Source organism: Achroia grisella, unplaced genomic scaffold (genome assembly GCF_030625045.1).
Source record: "Achroia grisella isolate CSIRO2021 unplaced genomic scaffold, CSIRO_AGI_Agris_v1 utg1847, whole genome shotgun sequence".
Taxonomy (NCBI): domain Eukaryota; kingdom Metazoa; phylum Arthropoda; class Insecta; order Lepidoptera; family Pyralidae; genus Achroia; species Achroia grisella.
Window position 1 is genome coordinate 1,751,205 of NW_026712687.1, and position 18,307 is coordinate 1,769,511.

Below are 18,307 nucleotides of genomic sequence, written 5' to 3' on the forward strand. Positions count from 1 at the left end.
TAACGTACATATAAAATACAGTATTCCGTTTTACAATATTTAAGTATTAAATACTATTAAATAAGAACAAGATTTTTATGTTTATTAAGTTTCTAGGTTATTTGTTTATAAATGGTTTCTATAATTTATACAAAAGGATTTATATCTATTTTGGTTTCTAATATCTTGAGGCATTTTATTAAATATTTCAGGCAATTTTAATTGTAACAATCGATATCCATAATAATTATTTAGATGTAGTGGTGGGGTTTCGTATTTCCCTTCTACACATTTCCTGGTGTCTATACTATGACTTGTCTTCGTCATATGGTGTTATTTGCTGTTTTTAGTTGCTAATAAGTATTTTGGAAAATTTGTTAGAAAATTATTTAATAGAAGCTATCGCTATTACTAGTAAGGTAGATTTTGAAGAAAATCGTATATGTGGGTAACTCTGTCTCATCTATTTCTATCGCCAAATGGATAAAGTGTAAAGGCACAGATAACATAATATTACATAGTAAAGGTATGAAGCGTACTACGGACGTTAGAAGTTAACTTAGTTCTGCTAATGTATAAGCGATGGTTTCCTCCACATATGAGGTGGGCCATAAGCCTGTTTTAATCTAATAACATAAAAAAACTTAGTGATGATGATTTAAAAAAATTCTGCGTATGCTAACAGCATACGCTGGCTGACTAAACAGCTCCTGTTCTACAATTCCTCTCAGTCATTCGAAGGTTGACTGGTAGAAATCCAAATTATATTACAAACAAACAAACAGTTCATTAGCTAAAATATATTTATTAGATATTTAATATTTTTGGATGATTAAAAATGACGGACAACAAGGAAGGAATATATCGTAGTTAAACATAAAACTACACTTATTTGAAGTCGGTTGAAAATGAGTCTCCAAGTCATCGTGGTAACTGCTCGATTTCAATGATGAAAGTGTTCCACTATTCTTTACTGTACATTACGTGAACTATCTACTTTAGTAGTAGATCGTAAAACCCTACCGTACTTCGGGCAGCGCGTTCGGGTAACACATTCAAATTGCTATTAGCATTTAATTGAACTTTTCATGTGTTTCAACGTGTCTCTGAAACTCTTTAAGTATATTGCGACACGAGAATATTGTTTAAGAGAGTTTTAGTTTAGTGGGATGAAGTAATATGTGTGACACATTGTCTTAAAGTTATAGCTGTTTAAAAATAATAGTAAAACTATTTTTAAAACCCCAAAGTCAAGGGTGTTATAAGTTTGACTTGTCTGTATGCCTGTCTGTGGCATCTAAGCTCCTAAACGGCCCTATAACGCTTTATTAGCCTATAAGGCTTTTTTTTTTTACATAAATAAGCTTAGGTTACATAGCCATACATATATTTTTTAATTTCTCGGTTATTATATACAACACGCATGTATTATAAACCTTCCTCTTGAATTAATCTATCTGTTGGTAAAAATTGCATGAAAATCAGTTGCGTAATTTAAAACATATAAGGCAACAGACAGCGGCAGCGTCTTTTTGTACTATACAAATATTTGGCATTTAAAAATACATACAACCCTTATACCATCAACCCTTATTACTCTATTTAGTAGCGATATTAATTTATACGGCAAAACAACGTTTGCTGGTTTAACGTTTGCAGCTAGTCCTATTATAAATTGTTTTACAACATTTTTTAGAACCATGTGTCGCATAACTTCATCCCACTACACAAGTGCAGAGAAGAATAGTATCTGCTACACACTGTCCTAAAACAAATCTTCTGTATAAACCTATATAATTTAATTGTTAAATATACTAAGATTATAAGCACAATACTTCAAAACTGCTACATTCTATATTATCTTATTTTAGTATTTTAATTGTCAGGACAAAGTTAGTGTAAAAGAATATAATTGAAAAATTGCACCGTAAAATGAAACATTTGTAATCAAAATCTTCATATTAAAAGATTGATAGAAACCATAGATAAAGTTAAAAGTTATAATGTCAAAGTTAATGGACATTTTTTATTTACTTCTGCCTGTCATAAATTTTGATCACTATCTCTGACAAGCAACTCAACTGATCTCATTTTTTATTCCTTTTTACTTTCTTTATTATAGTCATTTCTACTAAAGTATACCTTGTAATAAGTTGCCTTCGTGGTTACCTCGGTCTTACCTATTTCAGCTGCCAACCTGCTTGCTTTGAAAGCTGTGTTCTTTTTGAAGTGATTATACAGTCATATTACAGGTTAAGAGGCATGACGTCTTCGGAATTATAACATATGAGATGTATCACGGGTGTCACATAATGTCATATTGACGATGATTTCAATTATATAAAAAAAAAATTGTATCGAAATGTATTATTTTATTTTATTTGTATTAAATTTTACTGTTATTGGTACAGTCTTTTATGTACTTCAACTCTGTCTTGTCAATAGTTTCTTAATATATATCTCCGTATTCCAAGTCTTTTTCTATAGTTTTCCTTTTACTTATACACATATAAAATATAACTACAACAAAAATAACGAATGATTGCCAACGCAGTATGTCGCAGACTAGGTACGGGCTTGTGTAATTCTCTTATATTGTCCTTTTGAGAGTATCTTCATGCCAGAGTTGCAGTCTCAACTTAGGCGCCATTTTCCCCCCATTTATAAAGTCTTGCCTACTTCTTATCAATTAAGTTCTAATTTAATCTGAAACTTAATATAACTTACTAGCGAGTACTAATTTAATACAGATTTAGTACTAAGGAATATGAGAACAGCACTATGCGAAGTTGTGTAAGTTTAAAATCTTCAATATGATAACCTTGATGGTCTAATAACTTAGGACTGTCTTACCATCGGATGGCTATGGGATCGATTCCCGTGCAAATGTGTTTATGAATATATTTGTATTGATATATAATTTTGTTGTATTTACAGATTACACTAGAAGCGACCGCAACTTCGTCCACTTGTACGTTTGTAGTCATCTAATGAAACAACATTAATAAATAAAACATTTATATGATGCATCTATTATGTTATAGTGTTTGAATGAATGAATAAATGCAATTAACATTAGAATATATTCACAATAATAATTTTATCTCTTTGGGAGTTATTTTCCGCAGATTTCTTTTATAATTAGACCACCGAGGTCGTTCTTTTTTTTCATTTTGTGTATTTATATATGAAATTTTAATTTTTTGATATATTTATGGAATGTCAGATATAACCATAAAGGTTATTAACGTCACATAACGTCACTGGTATCTTTACTAGATCATTATAATGGCCTGTAAGCAGGAGATCCAGTTACATTCCCTAAGTGAAGTTTTGTTTTAAAGTATTAATTCTATATTAATAAATTAGACGAATTCGAGTTTAACTTCAAGTTACTAATTACTAACTACTTGTGTATACTACATATTTGTAGTTCTATAATGTTAGGATTTGCATTTATGTTTGTGAGTGCTTGTGTTTGCTGTTGTAAGACTCACGTGTGCATGGTATATGTTTAACATAGCATATGTAATAGTGATATGACGGTTTCAGTTTGGTATTTATATAATAATACTAGTTGTGCCCGCAGTTTCACCCGCGTTAAATTTCAATAAAAATATAGCCTATATGTTATTCTGATACATAAGTTATATTATTGTAAAGTTTCATCAAAATCCGTTTAATAGATTTTTCGTGAAAGTGTAACAAACATCCATCCATACTCACAAACTTTCGCGTAACCTTTTACTACCAACTCTATATTTAATAGTCCATTTATAAATTACGCATCACGTAGTTTATATATGACCCCTAAGTATAGATTCTACACTAACTCTTATTTATTATACTTTTTATTATACTAGATACAGAATAAAGTAATAAATTTACATTATTTGATACAAATGGCGATCTGATCGCAATCTGTTCTAGACCTTTATAAACATCTTATTGTTTCTTTGTTCATTTGCGAGTGTTGCAAAATAGATTTAGAAGTTCCTTTGAGAGAAAGAACTGTAACTGCGAGATACAGGTTGGATATGCGACGCTTTCTATCTCATTCACGCTTCGAATTACGTAAAATGGTCAGAAAGAAACAGCGATTATATCCATGTAACCGAGCCCTTACTACATGTTTTTTACTGTACATAGTTTATTCTAAACCGATTCACGAACATTATTTTTGTGAACAGAAGACTTTTACTATACTGAAGTAGCTAGGCGAAATGGATGTTAGAGATAGTGATAAAAAGTATGGCTTGTACAAGAGGCCGAAAGGACCTATGCAAATAACGTAACTATAATAATAATCTCAAGACAATTCACACAGCGCCATCTAGACCCAAGTTAAGCTACTACTACTTATTGGATACTACCCATAACACAAGCTTTAGCTAGTTTAACACAACAACAACAGACAACTGATACAAATACATAGATATATATTTTTTTCGTAAATACATACATATTATACATAGAAAACCAGACCGACACAAACAATCATACTCATGAATACAAATGTTTGTGCCGTGCGAGGAATCGGAATCGCGACCATCGGACGTAAAGCGGTGTGCTAAACCACTGGACCACCGAGGTCGTCGCTAAATAAATCATTTTGAGTTCGAGTTTTGAGTTTTATACTTTCTATAAGAGATAGTAACTTCAATCCATTTCATCATTGTGTGAGCACTTAGCATGCTTGCCATTTATGATGAATAAAAAATATATTTACAATTAATTAATTTAACGACTTAGCACATGGCCTTACTTACGATTATGGCGGATTCGATACTTGGCACGATACAAATATTTCTATTCATAAAGGTTATTGTTTGTCTGAAGGTTAGTTTGAGTGTTTTACATGTAAATTATGTATGCATTTACAAAAAAAAAAGTATTACATAATATAACCTCTGTTTAGCTTTTGGACTAGATGGCCCTGTGTGAATTGTCCAGGTTTATTAGTATTCTAATATTACGTTATATTAGAATTTATAAAAAGGATAAAATAGCTACTTTGAAGTTTTTAAAATAAAAGTTCTATCGTTTATGTTTTCAAAATTCGATTCACGACTTATTTCAATAGTAAGAACTGCATGATATGTGTCTCTCTTCCTTCCTAGAACTATAAAATGGTGCAGTATGAGTGCCCGTCTGTTGCAATACTACAAACTGATTTATTTATATATTCGCGTTAATAATACATTCTGCTTTAGCCGTGTTTACGTCGGTGCTGCGAGCTTTCCAAAGCTTACGTTTTGCAGTATTTGCGGACTTATACAAGTCGTATGACATCTATATCGATGTTGGTTAGGTTATTGCAGAATTTTTCTAGCATTTGTATTTTGTTTTCTGCGAATTACGAAACGGCTTGCTCTTTTTAAATGAAGATTCTTTTGAAATTGAAATGAAATATTTATTAATTTTTATAATAATACTAGCTTTTGCCCGCGGCTTCGCTCGCGTTAATTTATCCCCTTAGGGGTGGAATTTATCAAAATCCTTTCTTAGGGGATGCCTACGTCATAGAAGCTTTATGCATGCAGTCTCAGCCCGATCGGTTTATAATTGACAAAGTTTCATTCAAACTTTCATTACCTATTTTATCCCATTGGGAGCAGAATTGATTTAAATCCTTCTTAGCGGATGCCTACGTCGTAACATGTACCTGCATGCCAAATTTCAGCCCGATCCGTCAAGTGGTTTGGGCTGTGCGTTGATAGATCACTATGTCAGTCACCTTTGAGTTATATATATTTAGATTAATTTATAAAAAGTTTTGGATAGGTGTGTGTGATTTATATTTGAAATAAAATAAATCTGAGCATGTAAGCGCTTTAAATGCCTAAAGATAACTTGCAAAATTAGTTATTATATTTTAAAGACGGTCTTTTAATTGTAATTATATGTGAAATAATGAGTTAATAAATAGACAAAAATAATAATCTAGTGATGATCTAAATAATAATCGAATAAATATAGTTCAAAATTAGTTTACTTTTAGTTATGAAACTGTATTTATAATACTCTTATTTTATTTGTTTCAGATCTGCCTACAAGTACTACAGATTACAGAATTTATTTCTGAAGAATACTGTTTAATGCTATCAACTTATGGCTTCAATAAACTTAAATAATACAAAATGGAAAACCAAGAAATTGCAGCTGAACAGAAAGATGAGCATAGTGAATCGAATAATATTACAGATAAAAATACTGAAATCAAACAAAATGAGATAACAAATGATAAATGTATGAGTAGTAAAGAAGACATGAAGCCAAATGAAATATTTGGTGAAGTAAAAACTAATAGAAGAAAGTTAGAACATAGAACAAGGGTTACTAGTAGGAGTGCTAATTTTTTGTTTCTTTTGTTGAGGATGGTGTTGGATATTAATGATTTTGTGAGGCAGTGTGTAGTGTTTTGTCTGTTGGTGAATTGTGTTAGTGGACTCAACGAGCAAAAGTTCGCAATCGAGCCTCAGGATCAGGTTAGTAGATTTATATCACTATTTGATGATAGTTGGTTTGTCAATGATCTAGCTTTAAGTAACAAACTTTATTTTCTATTGTATTCTTTATTGCGTACAAACATACGAAATAAGAATAGTAATATGATACATGCGCTGTACAAGGCCGAGCTTATCTTTAAAATAGTTAACCTGGGTGAAGTTATATATATATATTTGTATTACGACGCTGGCAAACAAGCATACATCTACGGCTCATCTGATGGTAAACGGTTTTCGTACCCTATAGATGCTAGAAATATGAGGAGGGTCACTTGCGCATAGCCTACTTAATATATCCCACTTGAAAATCTTCACCCTATAGTCTCACGAAAAATCTTTGATGGATATTTCATTCCACAATATAAGTGTACGCTGGAGGAAGCTTCAGCTTCCGGGACCACTCAGGTTTCAGCGTGTGGGGATGAGTCCCTGTCGATGGTGAGTGGTGCCATGGTAAAAGAAAGCCGTGAGCATCACGTCGAGCAATTCTTCCGAATACTGTCTGTTGTATATTCGATGGAACACATAATATAACAAATATACTTTAATCCAACCAGTACGTAGTTAACCTTATCACAGTAATCCTAAATACGGTAATTAGAATTCGATTCCTAGTATTGTATTAACTAAAACACTCGATTTGCGTACATTTCGTCGCTCACCAAACCTACATAGTAACTGCCAAGCCCTACTTTCCTTAATTACGTTTCGATGCAAACAATAATTATTGGTATAAAATTATTTAATTAAGCAATATTTTGCCAATGAAATTTGAATTCAGTATTGTTTTAGAGCTTGGTAAATCGTTAAGCCTATTATATTTTACCAATTAGATTATAATCCTTGGTGTAGGGTTTCCACCCTGTAATAACGATAGTAATAACCCAGGAATATTTATACAACGCCATCAATTGATGGCCTAGGTGGTCTAGCGGTTTAGCACACCGATTTACTTCCAATGGTCGCGGGTTCGATTCCTCGCACGGTACAAACATTTGTATTCATGAGTATGATTTTTTGTGTCTGGCTGGGTGTTTTCTACATATAGTATGTATGTGTTTGCAAAACAAATATCTATGTATTTATGTCACTTGTCTAGTATCCATAACACAATTTCTGCTTAATTTGGGACTCAGTGGCGCTATGAGAATTGTCCAAGAATATTATTACTATTAGCTAGCCCCAAATTAAACAGAGCTTGTGTTATTACTACTAAACAATTAATAGAAATAGTTAAATACATTTCTTTACATTATTAAAGTAACATGTACATAATATACAAAGAAAACATGAGTAATCGCTCTAGGAAGTCTTAGTGCGGCTGTACGATAATATAGCGGATATTATCGTCCTATATTTTAGTCAACTGTAGTAAATACGATACAAAAATATAGCACGAAATGTATATTACTACCACTAATTCAATAAGCGCGCGCGAAATAAATTCTATATAAGCTATAACACACTAGCAGCGCGGCATGGTGAATTTATAATAATAGAAAGAAAGAAAGAAAGAAAAATATTTTATTCAGTGCAATGTAAAAAATACAATATAAACAACAAACGGAAAAAAAGAGCAAATAAAATGTACATATAATTAAACTTAATTTACCATAATTAAAAAATAAACATAAAATAAAAATTTTTTACATCCAATAAAATAAATATTTCAAATAAATAAATATATTATTTTTACTTTTAAAATGTAGCAACCCTATGTGATTTGAACAGTTGAAGGGTTTGCGGTCTAGTAATCAATGCTCAGTATTTATATTGAGTCACGTTGATGATTGATTTAATTGAATTAAAATTTCTGATAGTTGCCGTCATTTTTGATGAGGACAGATTGGCAAATAGATGAGCCATTACATTATAAATTTAATAGCATCTATTATAACTTGCAGAGATCAAATCGTGATGACGAGTAATATTGATAAAATATTAATAACTAGCTACTCGCTCCGGTTTCGCGCCTTTAAAACTTCCTCTTAAATCACTCTGTCTATTAAAAAAACCGTTTCAAAATCCACTGCGTTTTAAAGATTTAAGTATACATAGGGAGGGACTGACAGCGACAGCGACTTTGTTTTATACTATGTAATGATTATATTCCTTTTCGACAACTTAGTGTATCTAATAATTACAAGAACAGTATAAAGTAGTAGAAGTAAACTATACAAGTAGTAAGAAAAGTATTTGTAATTTAATAATAAATAAATTAATAATCTCAGGACAATTCACACAGTGCCATCTAGACCCAAATTAAGCTACCTAAAGCTTGTGTTATGGGTACTAGACGACTGATACAAATACATAGATATGGTTTTTTTTTCGTAAATACATACATATTATAAATAGAAAATACACAGACCGATACAAACAATCATACTCATGAATACAAATGTTTGTGCCGTGCGAGGAATCGAACCCGCGACCATCGGAAGTAAGGCGGTGTGCTGAACCACTAGACCACCGAGGCCGTCAATTATTATTATTATTAAATTAAGCGACGATATATTTTTGCCCACCGGATGGTAAACGGTGAGCCGTCAGCTTGTTTATCAATCAAATTACATAAAAAAATATAACTATACTAATGTTATAAATGCGAAAGTGTATGTTTATAATATGATTGATACCTTTACAAGACGTGAAAACAAATTGTAGCACAAAGACGAATATACATCATCTTATATCTCAAAAAAATCACGGGTAATGGCTAGTTCTGTTATAATATTAAATATCAAAGCAAATCATATTTTAGACTTAATCTTATATATAAAATTCTCGTGTCACAGTTTTCGTTCCCATACTCCTCCGAAACGGCTTGACCGATTCTCATGAAATTTTGTGAGCGTATTGAGTAAGTCTGAGAATCGGCCAACATCTATTTTTCATCCCCCTAAATATTAGGGGTAGTCCACCCCTAAATTTTTGTTTTTATTTGAAGGCAAAACAACGTTTGCCGGGACAGCTAGTATAATATAACAAAAACAATTACTGTGATAATCATTCTGTTTTGTAAAAATGTAACATTTGTAAAGATCACACAATTCATGATACAAAATTGTAAACATAACACAAAATAAAAAAGAAACTAGAGTAACTAAAACCCTAATCTATTTTTGATATTATTATTTTCTGAAGCGTCCAAAGGCAAGTTGACACAGAACGGCATGTATTGAGAATATCTGACGATATTAAAAATTCCTTGCCTTGGGCCGTGTACGGTTTACATCATGCCAACAATACGATACAGTTGCTAAATCATATTGAAGTCCAAAGGAAAATCTTATTTATTAAGAAGAAATTATTTTATATCGGAGATCTATACGATAAGATTGATACTAATAAGATAATGATAAATATTACAGTGATATGATGAACCCTCAAGGTTTAGCAATGGTGGCCATATTACTTTGTCTATCATAGTGTCTAAGGTAATTTATCAGAGGGGATTTGGGTATTATAGGTTCTAAATCTAAGGTGCACTGTTATATGTTTACTATGTATGTGGAATTATTATGCTATTTACAATAGAATCGAGATTAAAGTAGACTATTTAAGTCACACAAAATAAAATAGACTGTTGTTAGGATCAATATAAGTGAAATTATGTACATACATAATGAAAATATTATCGCTGTACTCAGTAAACTTGTTTTTTTAATAACCTGTGTACAAGTTAATATTCAGTCATTTAGATTTAATTTAAATACAGTTTTATAAAGGTGTCGTTAAAATATAGATGTTTTTCTAAAAAAATTCATTGCTGAACTAAATCGCTTTACTGGAATGGCACTTGCTTGATATAAACAGAACTAAATAGGAGATGCAGATGACAAACTTTAATCTGAATTAAAGCGTTCATCCCATTTACGTATCTTTCTTTGCAAATATCTACTATTTTCTTGTACATATCCTTGTATCCTTTTCTTTGTTTGATTCTATTGTTTGTGAATTATTTCCTTTGTGTTAAATAGTATCGGAAATTAAATACGGTTCAATAGAAATCGATGAAATGGCGATGTATATTTATTTATTTATTTAAGTCGTCCCGTGACTAAGACGTCTGATACGTCTAATCGAAATGTTTGGATGTCTTAAATAATGATATCATATAATCATATCAACAATATGGAGAGGATTATGCAGCATTTTCGACATATCTTTCTGTTTTACAACAGAAAGGGCAAAAATGCTGTTCAAGCCCGAAAGAAATTGACCGATGTGTGTGGAGTTACTGGTCAATGGCGTCCTGTTAACACACCTTGTGTTACCACAACAGTACGCCAGTACCAGAACTGGTTCGCTAAATTTCGATCCGGCAATTTTGATGTCGAAGATGCACCCCCCTCGGGAAGGCCGGTTGAAGATGATAAGGCACTGGTTGATGCCAACCAGCGAATAACACAACACGTGAGATCGGATTGAGGATGTTATAAATGTTGTTATTCTATAATTATTATACGGCTTAAGTGTGAAGTTGAGTGCAAAAAATACAATTAAATCCTAAGTTAGGAAAAAACGAAATTACTTTCCTAACAACCTAATAGTTTTGTGTGTTGCAGCATTCATAGTACAGTGTTATTTGTTTAGCCTTATGACTATTACTTCTTTTTTAAAGAAAAAGAAAAGAAAGAAAGAAAATAGTTTATTTGGTACATAACAATAATAAAAAATAATTTTCAAATTTTATATTACATATTGGTTTATATTAATTACGTAGTACTAAATAGGTCTCCGCTCAGCATATGTCGTGACGGGGTGCCACGACGCTGATATTCTGCGGATACCTTTATACATATAATAAATATAATAATAATAATATACATACATACATAGATCTAGGCGGATAACACAGAGTAAACATTTACGACATTCAACCATATAGGTAAATAGGTAAATATCAATCGTAACTACATATTGAAATATAAAATAAACATAATGAGATTTAAGATACCTAGCCATTATTCTAGTAGATAAATTCGTGAGGACTTCTTATAGATTTACCAATACTAAGATAAACATAATCTTTCAGAGTGCAGTCGTTGGCTCCAGAGTAATACTACCTTGCAGAGTAGTCAGCAAGGCAGGTCAGCTACAGTGGACTAAAGATGACTTTGGTCTCGGCACGCACAGATTTTTGACAGGATATGATCGATATAAGATGATTGGAAGTGATGATGAAGGTAAATACTTTAAATATACTGAAGATAAATAGTTTGAACAGTCTGTCTTTGTAGCTTCAAAATTACATATATAGTACAAATTTAATAATTAATCAAAATCTATATACATAGATTTTGATTAATCATTAAATTTGAATTTGATCACTACTAGAGAAGTTTGTATTCTTCTAGTAGCAGTATTCAGGACTCCGCAATGAATATTTGTGGTCTCACACATGCTCATGGTAGCCGAATTAAACAAAATCCATTAAGCAAAGAATGGACAATTTACAGTCGTCATCCAGCGTCATCCAGTCCCAGGCTAAGAAGAGCTTGTCCTAATATTTAAATATCTACATAATATACGTAGAAAACACCAACACAATCGCTCACTCATGAATACAATTGCATTGCACGAGGAATCGAAAATGGGACCATCAAACCGTTTAGGCCGTCAAACTGTTATTGCTGATGCTTTGTACAGGGATTGATGTTTTAATTATTTCAGGTGACTATTCATTGGATATAAGAGAAGTGACTTTGGAAGATGATGCGTTGTATCAGTGTCAAGTCAGCTCAGGACCTAGAGGTGAGTTGATAATTTTAATAACTGAATAATAATATTAATAAATAATGTTAGTTAATAACAGCCTCCGCCACGCAAGTGTTTTAACAAAAAAATGAGAATTTTAACACACTCACATGTACGAATATTTTCGATATTAATGTCCTCTATAAAACTGTAGTACCTCACTTTTCTCTATTATCAGTAATTTCTGCAGCGTACGGGATATAAGGAATTTTATGGAATGATTTTTAACACGTTGGGTTACTGAAGTTTTCGTATGTATCCCAAACGTTTTTTAAAGTTTTTTATCACCTATATTCATTAAAGAAAATGTAAGTTTCTAATTTCAAATTGCTCTATTAGTTTCGGAGCTCATTTAATATGAACAAGTAATAATCAAATTTTTATAATTTACAATATTAGTTTAGATGATTGTTATTTCATTCATATGTTTTTTCAAAAACGGTAGTCAGAGGCGTTATCAAATGTTAGAGCTGTTTTAAACGTAACACTTGACGGACAGTATACTTGTTTGTGATCATCGTGGCATGAGAAAAATAAATTGAATCCAGGCGTCTAGCGTCTATTGGTTTAAGTTTTGGTTAAAGGTCGGTGTTTCCCCTTCGTAGGAGAGTCAATTAGAAACTTATATTGACAAAATATTCTTGTATACAAATTTGTACTCACTACTTTCTTCAATTGAAGACGGGATAGTGATAACTTATTACATTTATTAAATTACTTACATTTTTTAAACACTTTGTCAGCGTGTAGACTCTACATAAATAAAATATTTACATAAGCGTCCAATTATTGCACACATCTCGCCACAGGATGTAATAATATCGCATAAAAACTTCCAACTACTGCACCGTTACCGCTAACGTGTAAAGGAAGTCAATATCCTGTACATTAGAAATATTTAATGAAACGACAGCAATTTATACCTCGGAATTAAACGAAGCCTAGTCCTCAAATGCTATGTACGTATTTATTTTGTACATAATTTTATGAAACGAGCACCAATTTCATGCTAATGGTTTAAAGGTCTATAATTATAAACGGGGAAGGTGGTACCATGTCTGTTTGTATTTCATAATGGTAATAGCTGCTTGTGTTATAAATGGACGAGGGTAGATGGGGAAGAGCATATAAAAGTCATACTGAAAATAAGGCACTTTTGAACACGGGAAGTAATAATGTTATTTTAAACACAAATAAAACTTTAAATACTTTAATCGTACTTTACATAGAATTAAATATAAAAGTGTGTTCTGAGAACCATACTAATGAAATATTTTTAGAATAGTAGAATGTACCACGCTTATTAATTTGTAAGATGTGTTTCGGTTAAAAGGTGAGATAAGACGAATAATTGTAAGTACAGAGGCATAACGTCTTAGTCCTCCAGAATGGCAACTCGGGACTGATATTACGGATGTCACATGAAGTAAATACGGTTAGCACTCAACATCAGAGAGAATGACATGTAAGTTTGTCACATTTACATAAAAAATATCCGAGAATTTGTTCCATATTAAAAAATCATATTAAGTACGTACTAAAATAAGATAAATTTAGTAGAACAGGCTAATATAGAAAATTACAGAGTATTAAAACATCAGTCTTCAGGAATGTTAACGTATAAGAGGTAACATGAGCATAAAATATGAATGAAATGATCTCACGATATTCGTAGTATGTAGACAACAGTTACCAATTTTAATTATGCGGATGGTTGGATATGCTGAGCTGAATAACAAAATGTTAAAATTATATGCACAAATGCATACTACTTGCTATGATATTAAAAAATAACTTAGGAAAGCTATTTTCAATTCCATACACATATCATTAAAGCTACTTGTGTAGACACAAATTTCTCTCGTAGAATTCTTCTCTTAGAATGAAATTTATATTTTATTATTAGGTTAGTGCCCGTATCTTATATGATAATTCTATATTCTATAGCTTCTATAAATAAATTATATTTTGTAGAGACTTCTCTTAGATTTTTGTTTTGCGTGGGAAGGATATTACCTGTATTTGCGACCCTGGCCTTTCCTATATAAAGTCTGTCTTAAATTTACTTTTATTGTTTGAGAATTTAGGTCAGGATATTGTCATATAAATATAGTTCCGACCATGTCCTTATTAATAATAGTATTTTATCTTTTGCTATGAGTAGAAATTTAATTTAAAATATTTAAACAACAGTAGCACCTGTATCAAATGTATTACACACACTTATTATATTGTAAGTAAGTATTTTTAAGTAATTGGAATGACAATCTAGTTGACGGCCCACTTGATGATAAGCGGTAACTATCACCTTTATACATGAACAGCACTACAGATATCACGTTATCATGGGACACCCGTGATACCACTTATGCGTTGCCATTTCAGAGGACTAAGATAATTTCTTATCCTATAATTTGCTTTGCTTCTGTAATAAGTGAGACTGTGGTACCCAATCAGATAACTTTTTAATCTACCTCTGGTGGTCTATTTCTCATCATCATCAGCCCACTGCAGTCCACTGCTGGACATAAGCCTCTCCCAAGGCACGCCACTGGGCACGATCTTCAGCCCTTCTCATCCAGTTACTACCCGCAACCCTACGTAAGTCGTCGCTCCACCTAGCTGCGGGGCGTCCTACACTACGTTTGCCAATTCGCGGTCTCCACTCTAAGCGAGCATCGGTTCTGCGACAGATATGACCAGCCCACTGCCACTTCAACTTACATATGCGAAGAGCTATGTCGGTGACCTTAGTTCTCTGGCGAATCACTTCGTTTCGGATTTTATCCCTCATAGAAACTCCAAGCATAGCTCTTTCCATAGCTCGTTGAGCGACTATTTCTATTTATACTAAACTATGTTTAACCTATTGCTGCCGCAGTATTTAAAAGCATCTAAAAATAAAACAAAGGAAACAAAAGAATCATATGGTGTTGCTTTAAATTGTTTCCAGTCTACATCAAATGTCTGTTTTTGTTTAGTTATATTTAGATTCTTGTGGGGGCGCGATCATTGACAGGCGTCTTCCAAGGATGTGACTTTGGGCCCATACAATCAAGGATATCTCTGTAGATATAATAAAGCAGAATATTAATAGTACATCAGCTGCGTATAAGTGACAAATGATTAATTTATTTTCTAATTGATTTCGTAGACGAACAAGTTTTCATTAAGATCTATTCAGTTCAAAATTAATGAGGGCTTCATTCAGAAAGATAATCCTGTTAGTGGATTTCTAAAGCGTTTAATACTATATTTTAGTAATAGTTTTGGATTAATATTAAAAATAATTCATATTAATTTGAGTAAGTCATTTGTAATTCTATAATATTTCACTGTAACAATTAAATAACCATAAAATAATTAAATGGTCACATCATTCATAAATTTAGTTCCAAACTAAATTATTAGGCACGGCCAAAAAAAGAATATAGTATTGGTATTTATTATTCGTATCTTTTCTTCTTTAGCTTTATGAACTCTGTTTCATTTATAGGGGCCCCACTGAATCAGTAATAGTTTGCTTATGCTCGGTATGTATGCTAAGTAGGAGTCACTTTCAGCGTTACCAGTTCAGGTTGTAGGTTAGTATATTAAGTAATGCTGAATAAATGTCTTTTATTCTTAGTAGAGCGGTTCTAGAGAGTTTAACTCAGCATAATCATAATGATGTCTCTGATGATTCAATCGTCCATAAGTATAGTGGTTATTTAACATCAAGTTTATACCAGTTTCATTACTATCATTATTTTATATACTAATATTTTTTTATAATATAATATATATTATAAACTAATCTTTAGTATGTTAGTTTTCATAATCTAGTAAAATGTATTTAAGTGCATAAAGAATATTTATAAAGAATATTTATAATCAATTTTGGTTTATAAAACAGAGAGTACCTACTTGTACTTACTTTAGAGAATATATATTATAAATGAAAGATCTTCTCTGCATTTGACCATATGTTCGCGATAATCTCAAAAATTACTGAAAAACGCTAGTTTTACATTCATCAATTAAAATCAAATTAAAAACTTTAAGCATTACTATAATATCTAATATCGTTAAAGCTCGGTTGGGAAATCATCGATAACACCTGAAGAATATCTGAAGTACCTGAATTTCAGACGAGACGTGCTGTATACTGTTTACCTTTAATCAATATTTCACCCCTTTATAACACAAGGCCAAAATTCTATAAATATAAAAAAGTGAAACCATAAAATAAATAACTAAAACGCCCATTTATGCTATGATTCACCATGAGCGGGGGGCGAAGAAGCCAAGGGAATACTTACATTATTACACAATTTATTCCATTGAAACCCTAGGACTGTAACCGAAATGGCTTTACAGAGAAAGGATAGGGTTTGACACGCCGCGAAATTTTATAAGCGATAGTGAAATATACTCACGTAACAAATTCTTAATAAGTATTAGTCGTATACATAAATGTATGTATACCATTTTATATACTATTTATTGTTTTTTTTTTATTATTATACATGTAATAAATAATGAATTTACCATTTTAATATATGATATGATTGACGGCTCTAAACCATAAAGGTATTCTGCTTTTTAGTACAGTAATTTCAAATTTGACTTGGAAGTACCATAAGTTTTTAAATAAATAAAAATAAATAATAAATATAGTGCTTGCCATATAATAATAGGCATAGCTAACTGTTATAAAGTGGTCACCCGGTGGTCGAAATTAGACCATAAGTTGGTCTAAAGTAGATAAATAATATTGAAGACACATAATATTAATATATTCTCAATTTGACCACAGACTTTAACAATAAACAAAAGAGTATATGTGCATATGTGTGTCAAATACACAGTGAGTGTACTTTTTAATGTCGTTTTTGTAAATATTATTTTTTTAAAAATGTCTATATAAACTATAAGTATGCGAAATTTTATACTCCTCCATTCGCTCAAGTTTCTTAAAAAAGGGAAAATTTTTACTTCATTTATTATTATTAATATTATATATATAGATGTCAATCAGGTCGCTAACTTTTCCTGCTTCGGTGTATTGCCCTTTAACGCTATCACCTCTTACGACACTCTCTGGGTATTGTATAGAATAATGATACATTGTTATTTCTCCGTCACTACTCGATGTATTTCCATTGTAAATGTAATACACATTAAAACATTATTCACATCATTTCCTCTTTCCGCTATAATTTAAACTCCGTCTTAAAATAGGGAAAGGCGATGTCATATCATTTCAAACGAGATAGCAGCACGCTCCCTGGTCGTTATCATTTTGAATTATTCAGAAGTCAATTGTAGGGATATAGCTACTAGAAGTGTTAAATAGATTCGTGATTAGAATTTTCGAAGTCTCTTTGTAGATAATTGGATATCATTATTTAATGTTGAATAGTAGTTGAAAGCTGCAAATGATATTACATAATATTCCAATGCATGATAAATAAATTATATACACATAATCAATAACATAATAGAAATTTCTTATGGTTTTAGTGGTTTTTTAATCTAAATAATAGTTTTATAGGAACTTTATGAAGATTCACATAATCCGATGAATTTGATAAATTGAGAGAATAACAAAGGCTACGGAATAAGGGGATTAATAAACATGTCAATAAATTTGTAATACACGAAAAGACACAAGAAAAAAACAACGGCATTTCAAAATGACTCAGAGGTTGTAAAAAAGCAAAATGTTGGCTTATAGTAGACAATAGACTGCCTGTAACATCAGAGGTGTCTCAAGTACATTGTTTGTTTGTACAACTACAATTTTTAATAAATAATTCAATAAGTCCCAAGTACTTGTATAAGAAACATCAATACACTGATCTATAAACAATAACGCATCTTAAGGATTAGCAACTAACTCGTTATTCCATATCCCATGTAAGTTATTTAATAATTACCAACCTATAGAATTATCGATTCATAAACAGTAATTAACTCAATTCAGTTTGCTAACAATTAAGACCGTGTTATCTGATACATAATGTTCAAATTATTTAGTGTTTCAATCTGTAATTAATGGACGATGATAATTT

The 18,307-nt window shown here is 31.4% G+C and overlaps 1 protein-coding gene across 1 annotated transcript in view; it reads left to right on the forward strand.

The window, feature by feature from the left end:
* Nucleotides 1–6,031: 6,031 nt before the first annotated feature.
* LOC131841551 (irregular chiasm C-roughest protein-like) overlaps nucleotides 6,032–18,307 on the forward strand; it is a 47,464-nt gene continuing 35,188 nt past the window's right edge. Inside the window, exons 1-3 of the mRNA XM_059189869.1 lie at nucleotides 6,032–6,467; nucleotides 11,530–11,680; nucleotides 12,168–12,248. Of these exons, the coding sequence (XP_059045852.1) occupies nucleotides 6,120–6,467; nucleotides 11,530–11,680; nucleotides 12,168–12,248 (580 nt within the window). The 5' untranslated portion in view covers nucleotides 6,032–6,119. The remainder of the gene's footprint in view (nucleotides 6,468–11,529; nucleotides 11,681–12,167; nucleotides 12,249–18,307) is intronic.